General features: G+C 41.2%; 1 protein-coding gene across 1 annotated transcript in view; it reads left to right on the top strand.

Moving 5' to 3' along the window:
- The window catches only part of Stat4 (signal transducer and activator of transcription 4), a 110,024-nt gene that overhangs the window by 71,907 nt on the left and 17,532 nt on the right, over nt 1-20,585 (top strand). Inside the window, exons 6-14 of the mRNA XM_032899735.1 lie at nt 3,012-3,090; nt 5,837-5,922; nt 7,617-7,768; nt 9,747-9,905; nt 10,811-10,903; nt 13,745-13,804; nt 14,082-14,099; nt 14,207-14,300; nt 15,233-15,277. Of these exons, the coding sequence (XP_032755626.1) occupies nt 3,012-3,090; nt 5,837-5,922; nt 7,617-7,768; nt 9,747-9,905; nt 10,811-10,903; nt 13,745-13,804; nt 14,082-14,099; nt 14,207-14,300; nt 15,233-15,277 (786 nt within the window). The remainder of the gene's footprint in view (nt 1-3,011; nt 3,091-5,836; nt 5,923-7,616; nt 7,769-9,746; nt 9,906-10,810; nt 10,904-13,744; nt 13,805-14,081; nt 14,100-14,206; nt 14,301-15,232; nt 15,278-20,585) is intronic.

Raw genomic sequence — 20,585 nt, 5'->3', positions numbered from 1 at the left:
TCTCAGAGGACATGTGTTACTCTCATGCTGTGTTATACAGGAAAGACTTCCTTGAGGAAAATTTGAAACTCAACTTGCTTCTGATATCAAAGCTGTCACATTATCTGTGTCTTCTGGAATGAATTTGTTAACTTATAGTTCCTAAAAATGTATATATTTCCCCTAATTGTACTCAATATATTCTTTTATTATTCTTTATTCATAGAATCCATTATGTTACTCATTTCCTTTGCTATTAGTATACCTCAGTTTCTCCTCCCATTGGTCTTATTATTGATTTGTTACTTTCATTGATGTAGAAAAGATAATTTTAAGTGGGACAGACTTTCCGCTGTGTCATATATAAAGATAATACAAATGTCCCTTTCCAGAACCTATATAGCATCCATTTACTTATTTTATTTTATGGAATAATGATTCCCTAAAGCTAAATCAACCACTAAGACAAATCTTTCTATACATGGCCTGAGTTGTATGTAAAATGAGCTTCTAAGATTTTACTTCTAGACCTGGTGTTTAATGATCTTCCATGACAACTAAATTAGCAGACATGCTTCTTTTCCCATCGTTACAAAAAAGAATCAGACTCTCAACGTGGACCTAGGCAAAGGCTGGAGCATACTATCACGTTAAACTGACCCCACGAATATGTGAAAGTAGACAGTGGTTGTGTACTTTCCACTATAATATTGGATTATAATAAGGGTATTTAAGCACATTAAGTACACAGATGTATGTATGCAGTATATTTTGTTGACAGTGGTACAATTCTATCAATGACCTGGTACATGTTAAGTCAGTTCTCCAGCACTGAGCTCCTCCATAGTCCTCAGATTGTTAACGCCTGAGAAGCTTGGTGAACTAAAGTTCACCATTTGTAGCTCTGCCCTCATCCTTCCCTCAAGCCCATAGATCATCCCAGCATCTGTGAATGTTGGTTGCTAAGGGCTTCTTTGAAATGGCCTGTCCAGGGAACACTAGGCTGTCTTCAGACACAGAGTGAATGACATAGGCTGTCAGGAGACGCCAGGCCCTGCGCTCAAGCTGATGTTAAGTCTGTGGCATAGCTCATGCTCCTGAGTTCCTTAGGGGATCATAGCCAAACCCCGAGACAGATCACATGCTCCCTCAGCTCCTTTCCTACCCTGTCCCTACTCAGCAGGTCCTTTGTGAGATCACACCCTTACTAGCTCTCTGTACCCAGTCTAGGGTAGAGGCTCTGATTCCAGAATGCTGGACCTGACCGGTAAGCAGAGCAGTAGTTGTTCATCAATGCACTTTGACAATTGGACTATAACCTCCATCTCTCTAGAATGTACTGGAAGGTAGCATTCACAAAAGGATTTCTGACCACCATGAGAACTTTTGCAAATTATTACCACAAATCTTTTGCAAAAATATTGTTTGTAAAAATTTACTACAACTGATGACAGACAGTCTGGAGCCTTTAATTGATTTATCATTGATTTTTCTAAAAGAAATGATTTAATATAATATTTTTACTGAAATTTTGGTTAGAATGCTCTGAAAACATCTTTTAATTCTGAGGTCAAAACAATACATGTCTGCTTTAAAACTGTATTTAATCTTCTTACATTTCTCCCAGGTGTGTGAGCTCCCTGTCTTTTAGTAGCCCATAGCCTTTTATCAATCTTTGCTCTTGAGAAAATTACCATTCAAGTGAATACTGCAAGTGCACTGACGTAGAGTAAAGGGGGATGGAATTCAAAGCCAAATTAGATCTCGGTGGCTTGGCGTTCTTACCAGAGCACTTACTGCCACGTGTTTAGGACTCTCGATTTTCTTAAATGAAAAATGGAAATCACTTTCATGGCATATTACCAAGAGGAAATGCTTGTAAGGTTCAGGTCCCCTTCTATTTTATAAACAGAGGTGTGTACATTTTATGAACTATGGTGCTCACCTTTAATCCAGCACTCAGGAGGCAGAGGCAGAAGGATCTCCATGAGATTGAGGCCACTATGGTCTTCATAGCAAGCTCCAGGCTAGCCAGAGCTACTTAGTTTCTGTCTGAAAACAGACAAAGCCGAACAAAAACAGAGGGTGAAGCACACAGATCCATGCTCAAGTCCAACCAACTTTAAAAGCCACACGGTTGAAGCATACATACATACCGACCCCAGATTTGATAATTTTTTCAGTCAGTAATTTAAATGGTAAGATTGAGAATTTATGCAGAAAGCGAAGAATGCACTTTCTTAGAGAAGACCTCTCGGAATGCGGAATGCAGTCTGAAATGCAGGATGCAGCAGCCCGGTTTGGGGGTGGTCAAAGCTGTGCTGCTTAGCCCCTCCCCACAAAACATCACCCACTCCACATTCTTAAACCTCTGTTTTCTTATCTTCAAAAACCAAGAGTGAATCTACTTCATGAGTAATGTCACAACTAGACGAGAGAATACCTGGAAAGACAATGTGTAAAATCTCAACGCCCATTGATTACTAAGGCTGAACAGAGAACACTAAGGGATTTGAGGGAAAGAAAAGTGAAAAAGTCAGTAATCAATTATTAATTAATTAAATAAAATTACAGGCAAATTTAAAAAGTAGAAAGAAAACTATTTTGGCAGAATTGTTATACACTGTATATCTCTGGTTCCTGTTCACTAAGTGCAGAGGGCAGCAGAACAGACTGAAAGGTCAGAAGGGCCCTGTAAATGAAATGATATAATAGCAGTTCTTGCAATTAGTTCAGAAATGAGAATGAATATGCTGAAAGATTTCTTAAGCAGAAAGAAAAAAGTTAGGAGAGATGGCTCAGTGGCTAAGAGCAGTCGGTTTGCAGCACCCACATGACTCGTAACTGTCACTCTAGCTCGGCCTCCTCAGACACTGCATACATGTAGATTAGCCATTTAGAGGTGTAGGCTCCTTAGTCAAGGAAGCTGTTGGAGATTGGCTTCCCCAGTGTATTGTTTATATGTTTATATGATGTTTGTATGGCATGCTTAAGCATCGCAACATAGTTTAATATTTTCCTCTTGTATAAAGATGACAGAACAAGACACCAAATACTTAGAAGATCTGCAAGATGAGTTTGACTACAGGTATAAAACAATTCAGACAATGGGTAAGTCATTGCTTTGTCTGTAACTCTCATTAGACATAAAAACTGTGTTAATTATTAGGGTTTGTCACTGGTAAGAGTCAAATGGCGAGCAAATTTGATCCTCTTGCGCATGTGAGTCCCCCACCGACATGCTTCTGCGGAACATTGGCAAATAATATTTCCAGTTCCGCATTTTCCATCTCTCCATGTAAAGTTTAAACACATATATTTACCAACCAATTCAAAGAAAATTACAAGTTACATAAGAAACAATGCCCACTGCAACGCACCCGCCCCCCAACACCACCAGTAAGAGTATCTAAGAGCTAAGAGCTCAGTGTTGGGTGTGGAGGCAATGCGTGTAATTGTAACACTCTGGGTACGCTGGCACGTGCGTGCAACACTTGTGACGTGGAGAGACATAGCAAGAAGCTTCCTCAAAAGAAAAACCAAACACAACTAATGAGAATAAAAATAATCACTTAATGCAGTCAGGAAGTCTGATACGAGGTCTTATAATTTTCAAAAAATAATAAAGTAGAAACATGCTTCATAGAAGAGAATTTGGAAAACAGGCAAAAACATTAAAAATAAAAATCACATGAAGTCTCATGATAAGCCTGGTTAAAATTTCTTGTATTTTCTCTACCTTGTCATAAGCATGTGTATCTATAAATTTATCTTCCAAAGAATTAGACATTTTGTGTATGCTCTTGTGTATAGAATTTTATATTAAATTTTTATTTGTAAATACTTCTAAAACTTAAATTAAATAATTGAATAAATGTCTAAATAAAAAGATTCTGAATTAGTTTGACTCTGTGTACTTAAACACATAGATGATTTTTAATAAATGGTTGGAGAAAATGAGAATGTTTAAAGATCCTAGATGTATAAGCAATAGTAGATTGGTATTCTAACTTTGCTTCAATTACTGGGATAATCATTAAAACTCTGATTAGTCCTATTTAGAGTGTTGACGGAACTGTGCCAGTATAGACTTATTAGTTTAGATCATGGCACTCTGCTTGTGTTAGACAGTAGAAAGCATTAGATAGGTGCCTTACTTACTTTTCCACTGTTGGAAAGAGCACATCCAAGACAACTTTTAGAAGAAAGCATATAATTGGTGGTTTGATTAGAGTTTCAGAGGTTTAGTGCACTATCATCATAATGGGGAGGATGGTGGAATGCAGGCAGGCGCTGGACCAGTAGTTGAAAGCTACATCCTGATTTTTAGGCAGAGAAAAAGCCACTGGGGATGGCATAGACTTTTGAAACTTCAAAGCCCCCACCAGTGACACACCTTTTAACAAGGCCTCACCCACTCTAATCCTTTCCAAACAGTTCCACTGAGGATCAAGCATTGAAACATACAAGCCTGTGGGGCCATTCCTATTCAAATCATCACAACTGGGAAAGATGGGAACACTGAAATATTTTCACAATTTTACTTACTTCAAATTTTTATTTCGAAATATGTTTTTAAGAACAAGGCAAATATAAACATCTTTTACAGAACTTCTTTTAGTAAAATGTTAACACATGCCTTGAAGGCAGTATGGGTGATTGTTATCGAATGTTTAAATGTTTAGTTTTTCCAAAGAAGGTGTCTTTCAGTCTCCTGTTGTATTCAGGATGTCATGACCGCCATGGAATATTCAAAATGCTCATGATTATTAAGTGTACAATTTTCTCTTTAGAAGAAATAACACAACTTGGGTTTAATCCCTTATCAAAGGAAGCAGGGTCCTAGAAAAACACTATTTCATCAAGCATCTTTGAAAACAGATTTATTCCAATTTCCACGTAAACCATGAAGCTTAAAGATAACAATATAACAAGCTATAGTAAACAATAAAACTATTTTGAATATAGCATTTTATTATCTAAGTTTCCTCGGTACTTTTAGCTTTTATGTGCATTATAAAGAGTTGAAAACCAGTTGTGGTGGCTTACACCTGTACACCTGTACACCTGTACACTTCAGAGGCGGAGGCAGGGAGAAGACCTGGGGTTCAGAGCATCGGCAGCTATGCAGCCAGTATGTAGCCAGTCTGGTTGTGTGCCTAGCACACACAGACAGACACGAGAATGAGTCAAACGATTTAATCTTGAGCACAAAGAAGTCACCCATTCCTTATATCAAACAAAGTTATCCTTGGTGCGGGCTGGACCAGTAAAATAAATCCATTACAAAACCTTCCTTTATCCACTGTCAACAAATGAATAAAAAGGGAAGAGCATGCCTCTGTAGGGGGTAGTGGCTACTATGACGGGCAGGTGGTCAGGGATATTTGGCCAGGGCTAGCTCAGTTTAGCAGCTGAAGAATAGGGCAGATGAAAGAGATAGATAAGAAATTGGGGAGGACATGCTTTTCCAAGCAGGAGATAGTAGCACTCAACAATTGTGCCAAGAAGGTCTATCCAAGGATTCAAGGGAAGCTGGGAGGGGGCTGATAGCACAGCCCCCTCCCAGAGTTAAGCAGGTAGAGCATAAAACTACACACGACATTGCTCCCGCATCTACCTGTAGCTAGATAAAAGGTCTCTTGTGCATGCCTGTCTGGACCTCTTTCTGGCAGAATAAGGACATTCTTAGATTGGGCTACCATCCTCAACACAAGACATCTTTTTGTCTCTTACAACCTAAGGCCCTGGTCCTGTCCAGGGCTGGTCTGGAGGTGGATTGAGTGGACTTGCCTTTCAGGAATTAAAAAGTTTTGCCCCAAAGATAATTCTGAATCGAATTTCCTTTGCTTTGCAGATCAGGGTGACAAGAACAGTATCCTGGTGAACCAGGAAGTTTTGACACTGCAAGAAATGCTTAATAACCTGGACTTTAAAAGAAAGGTTGGTGAAGAATTTTACTTTGCCATTTGTCTGACTTTCTTTTCCTAAACCTCATCCTACATAACCAAGGCCTCACATTTTATCAGTTCATTACACTGAATGGAAAACGGCAGAATGTCCCGGACTTGTATGGCCACCTCAGCCTCATGCCCTCCCAACCTTACTTGTGTGATTCAATGGCTGCAGGGATTATTAACTCTGTGGAAGCTGCACCCAGGCTTCTCCGCTCACTGTTTCAGACATAGGTTGTTAAGACTCTGAAGTGGGTTATACTACACATTTTTAGTTAAAAATTACCAGATGACATAAAACTCCATTGGGAAAATTGATGTTCTATATTCCACTCTGAGAATGGCCTTGTTAAACAGTGTCCTATTTGTGAAATCTCTCAAGACTTAAGAATGGTTTGTGAGTAACAAACTTTTCTTGGCTTGGTGAAATATTTTCAAGACAGTAAATATTTCTGTTTCAATTTTCTCCCTGTCTGTAAAAGTAAATGCAATTGGTGTTTAACCAATAACTGTTAGATCAGTAGTTCATTTCTAAAAGATCATTTTTAGCATCCAATCAGTTTATTTTCACTTTAAATTGATTATAAATATAATCAGACATACGTAAGACTACAAGCACCCCAGCAGTGTGCCCGAGCAGACAGTCCAGGCTAACACATAGCCTTTCAGGATGATCCATTCCCATTTCATATGCACCTCTCATTTTGCTTTATGAAACAAAATTAGAGAGAAGGAACTCTGAAAATAATGTAGTCCCTCCACCCACTCTCTCTCTCTCTCTCTCTCTCTCTCTCTCTCTCTCTCTCTCTCTCTCTCTCTCTCTCTCTCACACACACACACACACACACACACACACACACACACAAGAGAGAACTAAATTATAACAAGGTTAAATGTTTTCTCCAAACTCACAAAGTCTGAAGAGAAACTCCCATCTCCTACTTTCTATGCTTCATATTTTACTATGCCTCCCTAAGCACAGATAAAGTCTGAAGAAAAGACTCAAGACCCAAGTTTTAATTAGTATTTTTGCAAATAGATGGGTAACCACATGCTTTTAAAAAAAATAGAAGCAGACACTGGAGCAATGGCTTAGGGGTTAAGAGCAACAAAGGCTGATCTTCCAGAGGACCCAGGTTCCATTCCCAGGACCCACATGGTGGCTCCCAAGCAACTGAAACTCTGCTCCTAGGGGATCCAACACCTCTTCTGCCTTCGGGAGGCACTGCACACACACACATCAGCTAGACAAACATGCAGGCACAGCACCAGTACACATGCAAATAAACAAACAACAAACAACTGTTTGTTTTAACTGGCCTTCAAATGCAGGTTTAGGACAGCATTATTCCATATTGACACAGAAGTTCCCATCAGACACTTGAGACTGATGCATGAAAACGACAAGCTGTGGCCACGGTTCTCGTGATACTGTTCCGTTGTAATGACTTTCTTGTTCGAGAAGGCACTATCAAATATTTGGTTCATTTTACTCCACTTTTTTTTTCCCTCGGAGCTGGGGACAGAACCCAGGGCCTTGCGCTTCCTAGGCAAGCGCTCTACCACTGAGCCAAATCCCCAGCCCCATTTTACTCGACTCTTTGTCTCTCGGACCAGTGTGTTTTGTAAGCAGAGCTGTAACCCGGTGTTTTGTGGACCTCTTTGCATGCTGTCCGTTTCTAGGAAGCACTCAGTAAGATGACACAGATAGTGAACGAGACAGACCTGCTCATGAACAGCATGCTGCTAGAAGAGCTGCAAGACTGGAAGAAGCGGCAACAGATCGCCTGCATCGGTGGCCCGCTCCACAACGGGTTGGACCAGCTTCAGAACTGGTAAAGCGATTGACTTTAGTTTCTAGTGAAAACCACAGGAAGCACACAGGCTGCACTTTGCTCAGTGAGAATCCGTTCTATACCACAGCTGGGAACTACGGAGCAGGAAGGAGCCACTGCTCCGTGCTCTTAGCTTGCCTCCTTTGGGAAGAAAACAGAAGCGTTTTTTTATACATAAGAAGCGCTCAATGGGGGTTGGGGATTTAGCTCAGTGGTAGAGCGCTTGCCTAGCAAGTGCAAGGCCCTGGGTTCGGTCCCCAGCACCGGAAAATAAAAGAAAAAAAAAGAAGCGCTCAATAAGCAAACACGGTATCTTAAAAGACTCAAATGACTTTATTTTGAAGCACGTCTTTAAGGGTGGAACAAACATTAGTTTCAGAAATCTGAAAAACATCTTAAAGCGTGAGCATCAAGCTCAACCTTTAGTTTCATATTTTCAAATGCATTTACTTTGTGAAAGGTGTTGGTAGAAAATTCAAAATTTCAGTAGGAAAGAAGAGTAAGCTTAGGAAATCTATCATACACCATGATGACTGTGGTTACCAATATGTTATGTACTTGAAAATTACCCCATAGAGTTTCTGTTCTTACAAGAAGAAGGTCGCGGGACACAGTACATATCTTTTTAGTTTAGATTTGTCCACGCTTCAGTATATAAATGTATCAAAACATCATGTATAAAACTACAAATATACACAATGTTTATTGACCAGTTGAAAAATAAATCAAGCCAGGTATGGTAACACACACCCGCCATCTCAGGGGAGTCGTGCAAGTTCCAAGCCACCTTGGTCTACAGAGCAAGACCCTATACAAAACTATTGACACAATAACAAGAGACATAAAATTTTCCAGGAGTTAGTACAACAAGGCATTGCTACCAAACATGCAGATAGGCTGTTAAATGTAGATACTATCTTTTTACATTAAAGGATAAAATGTTGATAAGGTTTTCTGACTCATAGCTGCAAAATAAAATCATCTGGCTGAGAGAACAATTGAAAAACATAAGGAGAAACAAAAATCATTCAGTTACCATTTCCAAAGTTGCTTTTTAAGAGATAATTCAAGAAAATGGAAATTTGCTGTTCCTCCGGGGCTTCCTTCTCAGAAATAAAGGTGTGGGCTTGCTTTCAAACACACCGGATTTTCCTCAATTCTCTAAACCCAGAGTACTCTACTATGAAATCGAGATAACACAGGGGGTAATGAGAACCACAAATTAATGGGACCTACAGTGAAAGCTGCCCGGGGGAGGGGGGGTGGGGGTGGGGGGTAGGGGCGGGCGGCGGGGGGCGGGGCACGGCTCCCTCCCTGGTCCTTTGTGTACTTGACAGAAGAGTACCTGGGGAGATTGCTGAGAGGTGATCTGCCATAGAAGCCCTCCTCTTCCCCCTTTTTCTTCCTCTCTTTCAGTCTTTCTAATCCTTCTCTGTTCTGACCTAATCCACACCTCCATTTCTAAGCCAAGATCAGCACATAATGACCAGAGTTGCACTTGAGTATCAAAGCAAGGCTTCCCAAACTCTAGCTTGTGCAAAAAGGACTGAGTCATCATTTTCTACTAACACTCAGGAGTTGCAAATGTATATAGAGGGGAGGGAGATGAGTTTTACACATTAACATTCTTCATGTTCTGTACTCTGTATTTTAAATTGGTCTGTCTCTGACTTTATAGTGGGAGTCATATTCTTAATATGCATACTTAACAGGATCTAAAGGCCAATTAAAAGGGATTTGGTTCCAGATGTTGACAGTATTTCATAAAGGATGTCTGTAAATTGAAAGCACAAATTAGAAAATATTGAACATAATTCATAAAGGAATTTTCATTCAGGAAGAAAAGGGTTGGGAAAAAAATGAAGAATTGTCAGTAATCATAATTTTAATTAATGTAACAATCACTTAATCATTTATTATTTATGAAATATGATCACTAAGTGGGGAAGGAAAAATCCTCTCATTTGCTGTTCAATAGCTTTACCCTACTGGCAGAGAGTCTTTTCCAACTTAGACAGCAACTGGAGAAATTACAGGAGCAATCTACCAAAATGACGTACGAAGGGGATCCCATCCCTGCTCAAAGAGTTCACCTGCTGGAGAGAGCGACCTTCCTCATCTACAACCTTTTCAAGAAGTAAGTGAGTCACTAGTATTGTAGACCTCCCTCAGCATGGAGCTGTATGGATGCCCTGAAGCGAGGGACAGTGGAGAGTACTGCCCCCAGGAAGCCATGCTAGCACCCCAGAGAGTTCCAGATGCACATTTCCACTCTTAATCACCACCTCTTCCCCCAGCAGCTGACTCAGTTCTCCATAAGATAATAAGCCATATTATCCACCTCCCATGCACTTTTCTCATTTTAAAGAAGACTTCTTTCTTCTTGAGTGTGTATCCAAAAAATGAGGGTGGGAAGCTCTTTGTGTGAGTGCACTGAAGAAAAAATTCTAATACAAACCAGGAGTCCCAGTGTTCAGTCCAAAGTGACATAAATATAAACCTCTCTTTTGTTGTATAGGATGAACATGAGCCTGTATTGAGTCCATTAGAGCAATTAAGAATTACTATTGTTAGCTGTGCGGTGGTGGTGCTCGCCTTTAATCCTGAAACTTGAGGCAGAGGCAGGGGCGGGGCGGGGCGGGGGCGGGGACTGGGCGGGGAAAGGGACGGGGAGAAGGTCAGGGAGATGGGCTGAGATGGGCAGAGAGGCTGAGGAGGAGACAGCCGGGGTAACACACACACACACACACACACACACACACACACACACACACACACACACACAAGGAAGGAAGAAAGGAAAGAAGGAAGGAAGGAAGGAAGGAAGGAAAGAGAAAAGAAAGAAAAATTATTAATTAGGGATGATCTTTGAGCATTTTTTATATATTATACTGAGAAGTTGCTGGGAAGATTGGAGTGGAATGGGGATTTCAGCATCTCCTAGGTGTAAAATGTTTGGACTCTAAGGGAAAATAGTATGTTATTTCTCTAGGTTTGCCCTGTCAATATTTTTTAATGTTTTAATATTTCCTTTTTATCTAGTTCATTTGTGGTCGAGCGACAGCCATGCATGCCAACACACCCTCAGAGGCCGATGGTACTTAAAACCCTCATTCAGTTCACTGTAAAACTGAGGTAGGCAAACCACACTGTCGTTTTGCGTAGCCGCCGCTAATTAAGGCGCCTTACATGCAGCTGTTCCTCATAGAGCCCCTGCTGGGAGCACAGTGCTGAACTTTGGCAAATCCCTGCAGAAATGGTATGATGTGAACTTGCTTGTCAAGAGCATGACAACGTGGGAAATTAATGAAGACGTGAGGGACATTAGCATGAAAGCATGCGCTCATAATACCAGGCACTCTGGGATTAATTGCTGAAAAGGTTAGTGTGAAGAGAGACTGGAAAGACAGAAGGGAGAGAGGATTGCAGGAGAGCGAGTGTACAGAAATAATGGCTCCCAGTCTGTTTTCAACAGAGTGGAGCAGGGAGAGATAGAATCAAAAAGTTAGACGGGGGCAGGCTGTGAAAGGCTTTGAATATACAGACAATGCAGTAGCACTTTCTTTCCCTGGGAGTACCTGGTAAAGGGCTTATTGGGGTCCCCACAAAGATTCCGATCACCACGGCTTTCAGCATATCCTTGCAGAAAACCTTATTTAGAGACAAGTGGGGTCTGTAGGATTTTCAGTGGTTTCTTGTCTGTTTGGTACTCTTGGATCACGATGAGCTATCAAAACTCGGGTTTTCTCTATTAAACTTAAGACAACGTCAGTCTTACTTCCGAAGGTTTTTCCTTTTTCTTTTTTTTTCTTTTTTCTTTCTTTCTTTTCTTTTATTTTATTTTATTTTTTTCCCGGAGCTGGGGACCGAACCCAGGGCCTTGCACTTGCTAGGCAAGTGCTCTACACTTCCGAAGATTTTTAGTGTGTCTTAAAATCCATCCCGAAGCTGAACGTTCCTAATCACTAGGTCACCTCTGGAAGTCCGAGCAAATTCAAATCTTTATTGATTCCATGGGAGAGAGCAGCCAAAGGTTCTCTCCGCAGGATTCTCCATCTCATAGCAGCATTGGAACCCAGTGGTTAAAGGGGAGGCACTTTTCAATTTGCATTTCAAAACCCCGAATTAAACCTCTCAGTCAATTTCTTTATGTGAATTTTGCACCAAGATACAAGGACAGAAGCAGAGGGCTTAGCTAGGTTCCTTTTAAAAATTTCATTCTCAAAACTTGTTCATTCCCCACCTCAGTGCCTCTGTAGAACCCGGGAGACAGTACATGGAAAGTAGGGTGAGGGGTAATGGGTGTCCATCCATGTAGATGAGAGGATGTTGAAAATACTTTATGAGAAAAAGGGGAGGTGATAAGGATCGCCTAGCAAAACGTTCTGAGCAGAAGAGGCGCCAGAGCTGGCCGCACTTTGCACTTGCTGGAAATGATGCCAGAAGACAGATCCCTATCCTGGCCTGGGCATCCTGTCTTCCTCTTCAACTTGACTGTGGGGTCCTCATCTTTCTTTCCTGAACTTTGGACCCACTTTTTTGCTAGATCGTGCAAGGTTTTCCCCCTAAAGCTTCTGTCTGCCACAGTATTGTGCTCTCCCGTTTCACAGGGAAGGTGATACGAAGTCCTAGGTTCTCAGCCTTCCTCATGGTGACCCTTTGATACAGCTCCTCATGCTGCGATGAGCCCAAACCATAAAATTATTTTGTTGCTACCATAACCTTAACTTTGCTAAATTTATAACTTTGTTATAAATTATAATGTAAATATCTGATAAGCAACCCCCGAAAGGAATCTCAAGCTCCCGGCTCTAGGCTGAGTGCCTTATAATAGATCAAATCCTTTCTGGAGCCAAATTAGGAGGAAGATGAAAAAAAAGAGTCTGTCCATATTCTGAGATCACCTTCTTCAGCATCTTCTACGACCAATCTTACACCTAACACACACTGCTCTGGAGCCAACTCTGTGTTTCATGCAAGACATTTAAGGACCCTTGGCTTCACTGCATGCACAGCTTTGCCTGGGCCGTTGATGAGCTGTGGTTTCCTCCACACTATATACATCTCATCTGCTGGGCTGGATTCTTTCCGTTTACACATAGCCATGCTCTGCTTTCTTCCTTTCCCAATCTTTGCGACATGAATTTTCAGATATCTGAGTTTATATGCAATGTACACGAGGAGGTCATTATGTGTTGAATGAGTGTAGAAGGCTTGGGATGGACGAATAGGTAAGTGAATGACTGAATATGTCAGCAGCTGCAGGGAACCTACAGACATAGCACATTGTGGGTTACCTTGGGGATTGGGGGGTAAAAAGCCAAAATATATAAAGGCTGACATCAAAAGGAGGAGTTTGAGGAATTCTTAACTGTACTTGAATTGTTCCTTTCAAGTTAGGCCTTTTTTCTTTTTCTTTTTTTTATTTATGATCATATTTACTCCTATGAAAATATATTACTATGCTTAAAGCTACAAATATAATAAAATTGGAATTTTCTATATTCATTTTAGAAGTTTGGCCTCTCTCAACATTTTCACCCTAAGAATTCTCAAAATATTTATTTTGCTGTGTTTACACAGTATTTGTGTCTGCGGAATGAGAAGCTGGAGCCAGGCTAATAGACTTGTAAGGAAACTCTTTTACACATACGCCATCCAGATCTCAACCCAAACATACGGCTGTTTTTCAGAGTGGGCCAATGTACTGTCTAGTACCTGTTAACTGAGACAATGTGCACACAGCAAGTGTGTTTGTTAATACACACATGGAGACTGGAACCTGTTACGTCACAGCGCAAACTAGGGAGGTTTTCTTCACATTTTAAAGCACATTGACATGTAGTGGAGATAATGTTGTTTTTATTTCTACGTATAAGCTAGAAATATATTTTAATTCTTTAAATGTAGAAAAGGCTTTTAACGCTTCCAATATTTTATCTTTGATTCTGTCGCTTCATTCCTGTTTCTTTCCAGATTACTAATAAAATTGCCAGAACTGAACTATCAGGTGAAAGTGAAGGCATCCATTGACAAGTAAGCTTCCTAATTTAATTTCAAACATGGCAAGGAAAGATTTTTTAAAAATTCTTACTCAATAATTTTGTATTTTATTTCTTTTACTTTATATATATTACTCTACTTTAACTATTTGACTTCAAGTTCAAAGATTTAACTGAACTCTTAAAGATTTCACTTTTTAAGCTTTTACTATGAAGTTTGGATGGTGCTCCAGTGGGTACAATTTGAAGTGGTCTAACAATGGCTCCCTCGATCTAGTATCTCATTTTAACGTCTCTCCTTGGTTTTACAGGAATGTCTCAACTCTAAGGTAAAATATTTACTTAGCAGTTTTATTTTGTTTTGTTTTGTTTTTGCTGTTATCTTAAGTATATGTTGACCCAAAACCATTTTAAAAGCAAAGATTTTTCTCCCTAGCAATAGAAGATTTGTGCTCTGTGGAACTCACATCAAAGCTATGTCCAGTGAGGAATCTTCCAATGGGAGCCTCTCAGTGGAGTTTAGACATTTGGTAAGAAGCGAATGAGACCACAATGCCGATGCTCCTCCCCCAGCTTCGTTAACCGGCTGTAAAATTCAGAGTATTGTGTTGTTTCCTTCATGAGTACCAAAGTGAGAAACAAATCATGCCCCCATTAGAAAATTAACACAGTAGAAAGGACATGGAGCAAGAACTCAGTGAACTCTTAACGGTAGCACTGCAGAGCTGCATGCGTTCATGGTGACTGGCCAGTGTTCATCAGAAAAGCGTCCGAAATCTGTGTTAAAATGCAGAGCTGTTCTGGTTTCATTTTTGAAGTCCCCCAGGAAGTGACGCCCAAGAACGTGGAGCAGAAAGCACTTTCAATTCATAACGACTTGGGCTGTTCTTGGGATGTCCCAACACAGCATTATATGTTGTACAGTCTACCTTGGAGTTGACTAGAAAGCTCTGGTCCCTGCTTCATCCTGGGCTTTTCCTGTTTACCACTTCCTCTTGACCTAGAGCTCTCTTTCTGTGCACCCACCTCCCCTGAGAGAGAGAGAGAGAGAGAGAGAGAGAGAGAGAGAGAGAGAGAGAGAGAGAGAGAGAGAGAGAGTTCTTAGATTTCCAAAGACCCTATGGCTATTCTTGCCAGAAACATGCTATTTCTCTGGTTTATTAATTAACGCTTACCCAGTGCCCACCTGGGTGTTTGACACCACTGAATCAGCCTTAAGGGTTCACTTTCTGAAACATCAAGCTGGTTAGCACAAAGGCTTATACCTGTAATATATATAATCATTTGGGGTTTAGTTTGGCTTTCAGTTGTAACTTGTGTTGGATCTCAGCAGGTAAGTGAAGTTTCAGTGACTGGGACAACAGGAGTTGTTAAAGAAGTCACTTTCCACCTTCGACTGTGAAAGTGAATGGGTTACTGATAATGACCTTCCGTCTAAACACTATTATTTTCTTTCTCAAAGCAACCGAAGGAGATGAAGTGCAGCACTGGGAGTAAAGGAAACGAGGTAGGAAACGCTGACTCTGGGGTTATCCTAGGAAACAGTCCTTAACATTTAAGTTTCTCTTAAATCGCTTAATTGTACATAAAGTCAAATCTACATTTCCCCGATTATAAGCCTAAAGCTTGCTCGTTGCAGATAGCATGGAAATGTTTAAAGAGGAAAAGGAAAATAAGACACCATATTACCCTGAAGAGAAAACATTGACCTTCTGGTTTATCATTCGAATCTTCTGTTTATAGATCTAAGCCTTAAACATATGCCACATGCTCTGTTTCCTAACTTTTGGTGGACATAACTGCACATGGCTAACAGCTGTCCATCTCGTCCAGTGCCGTTGGAGAATGGGATTCAAACTGTTTCATTAAGCCAGGCAGTGGTGGTGCAGGCCTTTATCACGGCAGTAGGGAGGCAGAGGCAGGTGGATCTTTGTGAGTTCAAGGCCAGCCTGGTTTACAACGCAAGTTCCAGCACAGTTGGGGCTATACAGAGAAAGCTTGTCCTTAAAGCCCCCCAAAAGTTTAATTATATTCTATTTCATAGAGATGCTATGTTTCTTTAATTAGCTCTCCTTTATTGCAAACTATCTTAAAACCACCCCCTTTCCCACAGATGTGAAGTAAGTTTACAGAATTATGGCATATTACAGAAAATTCATACTGAGAAAATGATTATTTGATTGTGTGGCATCAGTTACTTTGATCTCTAAGGTTGGTATTTCACCAAGTGAACTGGACAAATGGAAGCTTGCCTGAGCAATCACATCCCAGTCAGTAGCCTGGTGGAATCCTGGGCTAGACATGACCATGAAAGCCACCTCTCTGAGTTAGCCTAGAAAATTAGTCATTATAGTTTTGTCTTTCAAGTTTGAATATAGGAAGTCTAAATTCCCAACAGTGACTGAAAATGTTATCTCTGGAAAATCACATGATAAAAAGATGTTGTACTTTTTATGTCCTAAGTGATGAGAGGTGACACCATGCGTGCCTTGCTCGGAGCCTGCAGAGGTGACCCTGAGTACTCAAGGCAGTTGCCAGCAGTGAAGGCGTGTTACAATCCAGTCTCTACAGAGCCAGTCCCCTGGCTTTATCATCATAGCTCTTAAGACAAAGATCTAAGATGGTTAGATCATGTGGAAGAACTTTGTAAACCCAGCTTCTAATGTCAGTGGTTGCTCTGTCTCTGTCTCTGTCTCTCTGTCTCTGTCCTCTCCCCCCACCATGTGCACAGACCACATGACTCACCACAAAGGTTTAAAGTCCTGTTCCCTTCTGTGAACTCCTCATTGTCTCAGTTGCACCTCCCATCTATGGAAGTTGAGCTGTGCTTCTTCCTGACTGGAGTTGCTGCTGAAGGCAGAGGCCTCGAGCGAGTCTTTCCTCCCAACCACTGAGCATAGAGTGGAGCTTTTGAGCTTGAGGGTTCTAGCAAAATAAATAAGAGGAGTTCTTTCCTGTGAAGGTTTCTCTCAGTTTCCCGAACCATTCTTATAAAAAACATCATAAACAAAAGCCCATTACACACATCTCGGCGGAATTTTGAACACAGTTGTAATATTTCATTCAGCTTGACATCCCTGAATGTTGTTATTTACAAGTCTGAACAAAAACAGGCACAATTATCCTGAACTTTTCTTAAGCAAAGCATATCCAATGGGAATACATCCAAATAGCTCAACTCTTGCAGAACATTGTCATCTTTACCAACATGAAATAAAAATCTGTACCGGGATTTCCTTGGAGACGGAGCTCTAAGTAAATCATCCTCCTTATAGAAAACCCAAGCACTGTCTTATTAGTAATGTCTACTTATATTGCTTTGAATTTATGTCCTCTTATTTTTCAGTTGATAACAAAATCATACAGCATACAATGACTTTGTTTATTTTTTTTATTTTTTCAAGTTTGTTAAAGCAAGGGCTATTGTGTTTAAGATATTCTTTGAGCTCCCCCTATTGATAGAATCTTAGTACGGTGTCAAGGTACATTTAGACAAGCCGCAGGCTCAAACACTGTTTTGTGTGCTTAAGACACTGGTATGACACATGTGGAGGAAGATGATCCAGTCATCAGGGGTTTGGGCAGTAGAAGTGACCAAAGGAAAGAGAGGGAAAGAATATTGGTATATAAGGTGGTGGTGTTCATAAACCCACAGGGCCAATGATGGTAGTAACACAGTTTAAGAAGGTAGGAAGCAAGGATACCATGACCTTATTTCCAAGCTTCGAAGGTTGCTATTGCTTTCTAGGAGCACCTGCAGCAAGTGGGCCTTCCCTGCTGAGAATTCATTTAACAGTTGCTCCTGGTAGATAATTCTGGTGAGAACACCGCTAAGTGGGTAGCATACATATTCAAATTGGGGGAGCTGACCTCACTCAAGTTTGCACCAGGCATCGAATGAACCTTGACTGCCTGTACTGCTCATCCTTCTGGGACACACCCCTTTACGATTTTACAATCTCTGGGAGGGTGGAGCAACTTACCTCACACCAGGCCTGCTATACCAGCTCAGAAGTGGGAGCCATTTCACCATAGACTCCTTGCCGAGCCTAGAAGGAAATTAACATAACGTTTCTTTAGGAAACGTGAATGCCCTTTCTCTCCCGGGCTCTACCCCCTCCCCCTTTGCTTCCCTGCTATGCCTCTGGGGGAATAGGAAAACAGCATTTGATTGGACTCTGCTTTTCAAGCCACTGTCCTCCTCTCAGTATTCCTATCTACAGAACATGGTTAGTGTTAGCCCTACACTTCCAGGGTTGTTGACAGAACCAAAGAAGAATGATGTGTGAATTATTGGTGGTGTGTGGGCATAGGTTGGCTGTGGTTCTTACAGATCAGGAATTTGTGCTGCCTGCTTGATGGAGGCCAGGTATTACATTAATGGAAGCTCACATTCAGTGACTGGAAACACTATCCTCCTAGGTCTCTGTTTATATGTGCCATACGCATGCTTGGCTGGAGAGATGGGCTCTGTCACGGGACTCAGGGCACAACCCCAATCTGCATGCAACCTGACTCTGAAACCTCAGACTACATTTCTAAATGCCCCCTTTGGGAAACGTCTTGCTTTGAGTTTGTTAATTCCACCCTAAAGTCCCCTACACTGACTTTGCTACACACACACACACACACACACACACACACACACACACACACACATACACACACACACACACACCCTTGGGTTTTTAAGTTGTGCTTTTGTGATTGTGAGACTCACACTGGATGACTGTTAGCTGACAAGGTGATGGGGATGTCTCCACTCTCCCCTAGATTTAAAGCACTGGTAACTAGCTTTAAGCTTAGGCAAAGGGAGGAAGTTGCCTGACACTTATTCTTTTCTCAAAGGTCCAGGGAACCAAACAGGAGCTTCAGGAATTCCCTCCTGTAGTTAAAGCTATCTCTAACTTTGGGCCTTTCCACCCACGGGCAGGTTAACAAAATTATGACTCTAAGACTTCCTCTATATGAATAAATACCTAGGCTAACAGCTTTGCTTGTTCTCTGACTACTTCATAACTCAATTGACTGTTTATTCTAAGTCATGCCATGTGGCTGGTTACCTGACCCTCAGTTTCATGGGACTGTCTTCTGTGTCTGGGACGAATCTCTCATGCCTGATTATCTTCCAAAATTCCCCCCTCTCTGTCTCTCTCTGTGTCTCTCTGTGTCTCTCTGTCTCTTTCTCTGTGTCTCTCTGTCTCTATCTATCTATCTATCTATCTATCTATCTATCTATCTATCTATCTATCTATCTATCTCTGCTGGATGGCCCACCTTCTAATTCTGCCTCTGATCATTGGCCATAGACTTAGACTTTTTTATTGATAGATGAAACTGCCTCACATTGCACAAATAATTCCCTCTACAACTCCTCTCCCTAACCCCCAACCCCAAGCCCCCCAGTCTCCCAACCCCCGCCTTGGACTGGAGATTAAACTGTGTCACTCTGGGTCACCGTTGCTTAATCTTTTATACAGTTGGGAGCATGGATAGGAAATTTTAAAAATATGCTTTGATGTTTAACAAAACAAGGAAGCTCTAGTCAGTGAGAGGGCTCCATGGGTAAAGAAGCTTGCCATCAGCCATGAGGAGACCCACGTTCAATTCCTGTAAGCCATGTGGTGAGAGAAGAGACGCAACTCCCACAAGTTTTTCTCTGACTTCCCTACTCGAGTTGGCACACACCCCAAATTCCATCCTCTGCACATGTCTCTGATGCTTCTTTGTCTGAAATTTTACAATCCTCAGAAGTAGAAAAGGAGCTTTAGATTGTTTGAAATGAATTTTAAATTTTTGTTTTGGAATACTTCAGCATACCTTAAGGGTAGTAACTGCCTTCTTGTCCCGTCTTTGTCCCTTCCCAGGGAGAGTCACAATAAAAATAAATAAATAAGTAAATGAAGTTATTCTGTCATCTCTCAAGTGACAAGAATTTGAAGCTACCAGTCTCTCATGTAAAACAAGCATCCCCAGGCCCTTTCAGGATTGCTGGCACTGCCGTCTCTCCAGATCACTCTGTGTCAGCAGGCTTGACTGATTAGTGACTTCAGCCACAGACTCAAGTGTTGGTTATTCTAGGTGGCGGAAAGGTGTGAAGTACAAAGAAGCTATCAGTGAAGCCTGAGTGACAAGTTTCCCTTCACTAAACAGCCAAACCAATGTTCTTTCACGGTTCAGTGTTCTCAAACACAGACACACTGCTCATGACCCAACCAGCCTCAACAGGTCACAGCAAGCTGATTTTCTTTGATCTGAATGGAGTCGTCGTAAGTTTTCTTTAGGAGAGAAAATGGCATACGTCTCTTCCTATAAACCCAGCCTTCTGAGAGTGGAGGATCCATCCAGAATCCCTGTTGTTCATGCTAAGAATACTTGTCATTTCCATGAATTTCTTATGAGTCTGTGACTATGGGCTCTGGTACAATTGTACCACTAGCCCCTCTTCTCGGTATTTCCCAGTCCCCAAGCTAGTTCTTTGCTTTGTTTTTGTTGTTTTTAACATGCTAGATAAATATTTCCTGAAAGAATTGGTTCCTAAGTGCTGCAGTTTTCCCTGTGTTATGTAGGGTATGGATTGACAACAAGCAGGGGGCTGGCACTGTGGTGCATTACCTGTGACCTCTGTACAGGGGGACGGAGGAGGGAAAGCAGGAGAGTACAAGGTATTCTTTAGCTCGCAGCAAGTTTGAAGCCAGCCTTGGCTACAGCACACCGATCTTAAGCAATCAAGCAAACATGAAGGAACAGACAAGAATTTCTTCTTACTGGAGGAATTAATTATTGACTCATACATTGTCTGGGATTCCAAGATA

Source organism: Rattus rattus, chromosome 4, assembly GCF_011064425.1.
Source record: "Rattus rattus isolate New Zealand chromosome 4, Rrattus_CSIRO_v1, whole genome shotgun sequence".
Taxonomy (NCBI): domain Eukaryota; kingdom Metazoa; phylum Chordata; class Mammalia; order Rodentia; family Muridae; genus Rattus; species Rattus rattus.
The sequence above is the reverse complement of the archived record's forward strand: the minus strand, read 5'-3'. Positions and strand labels throughout refer to the sequence as shown.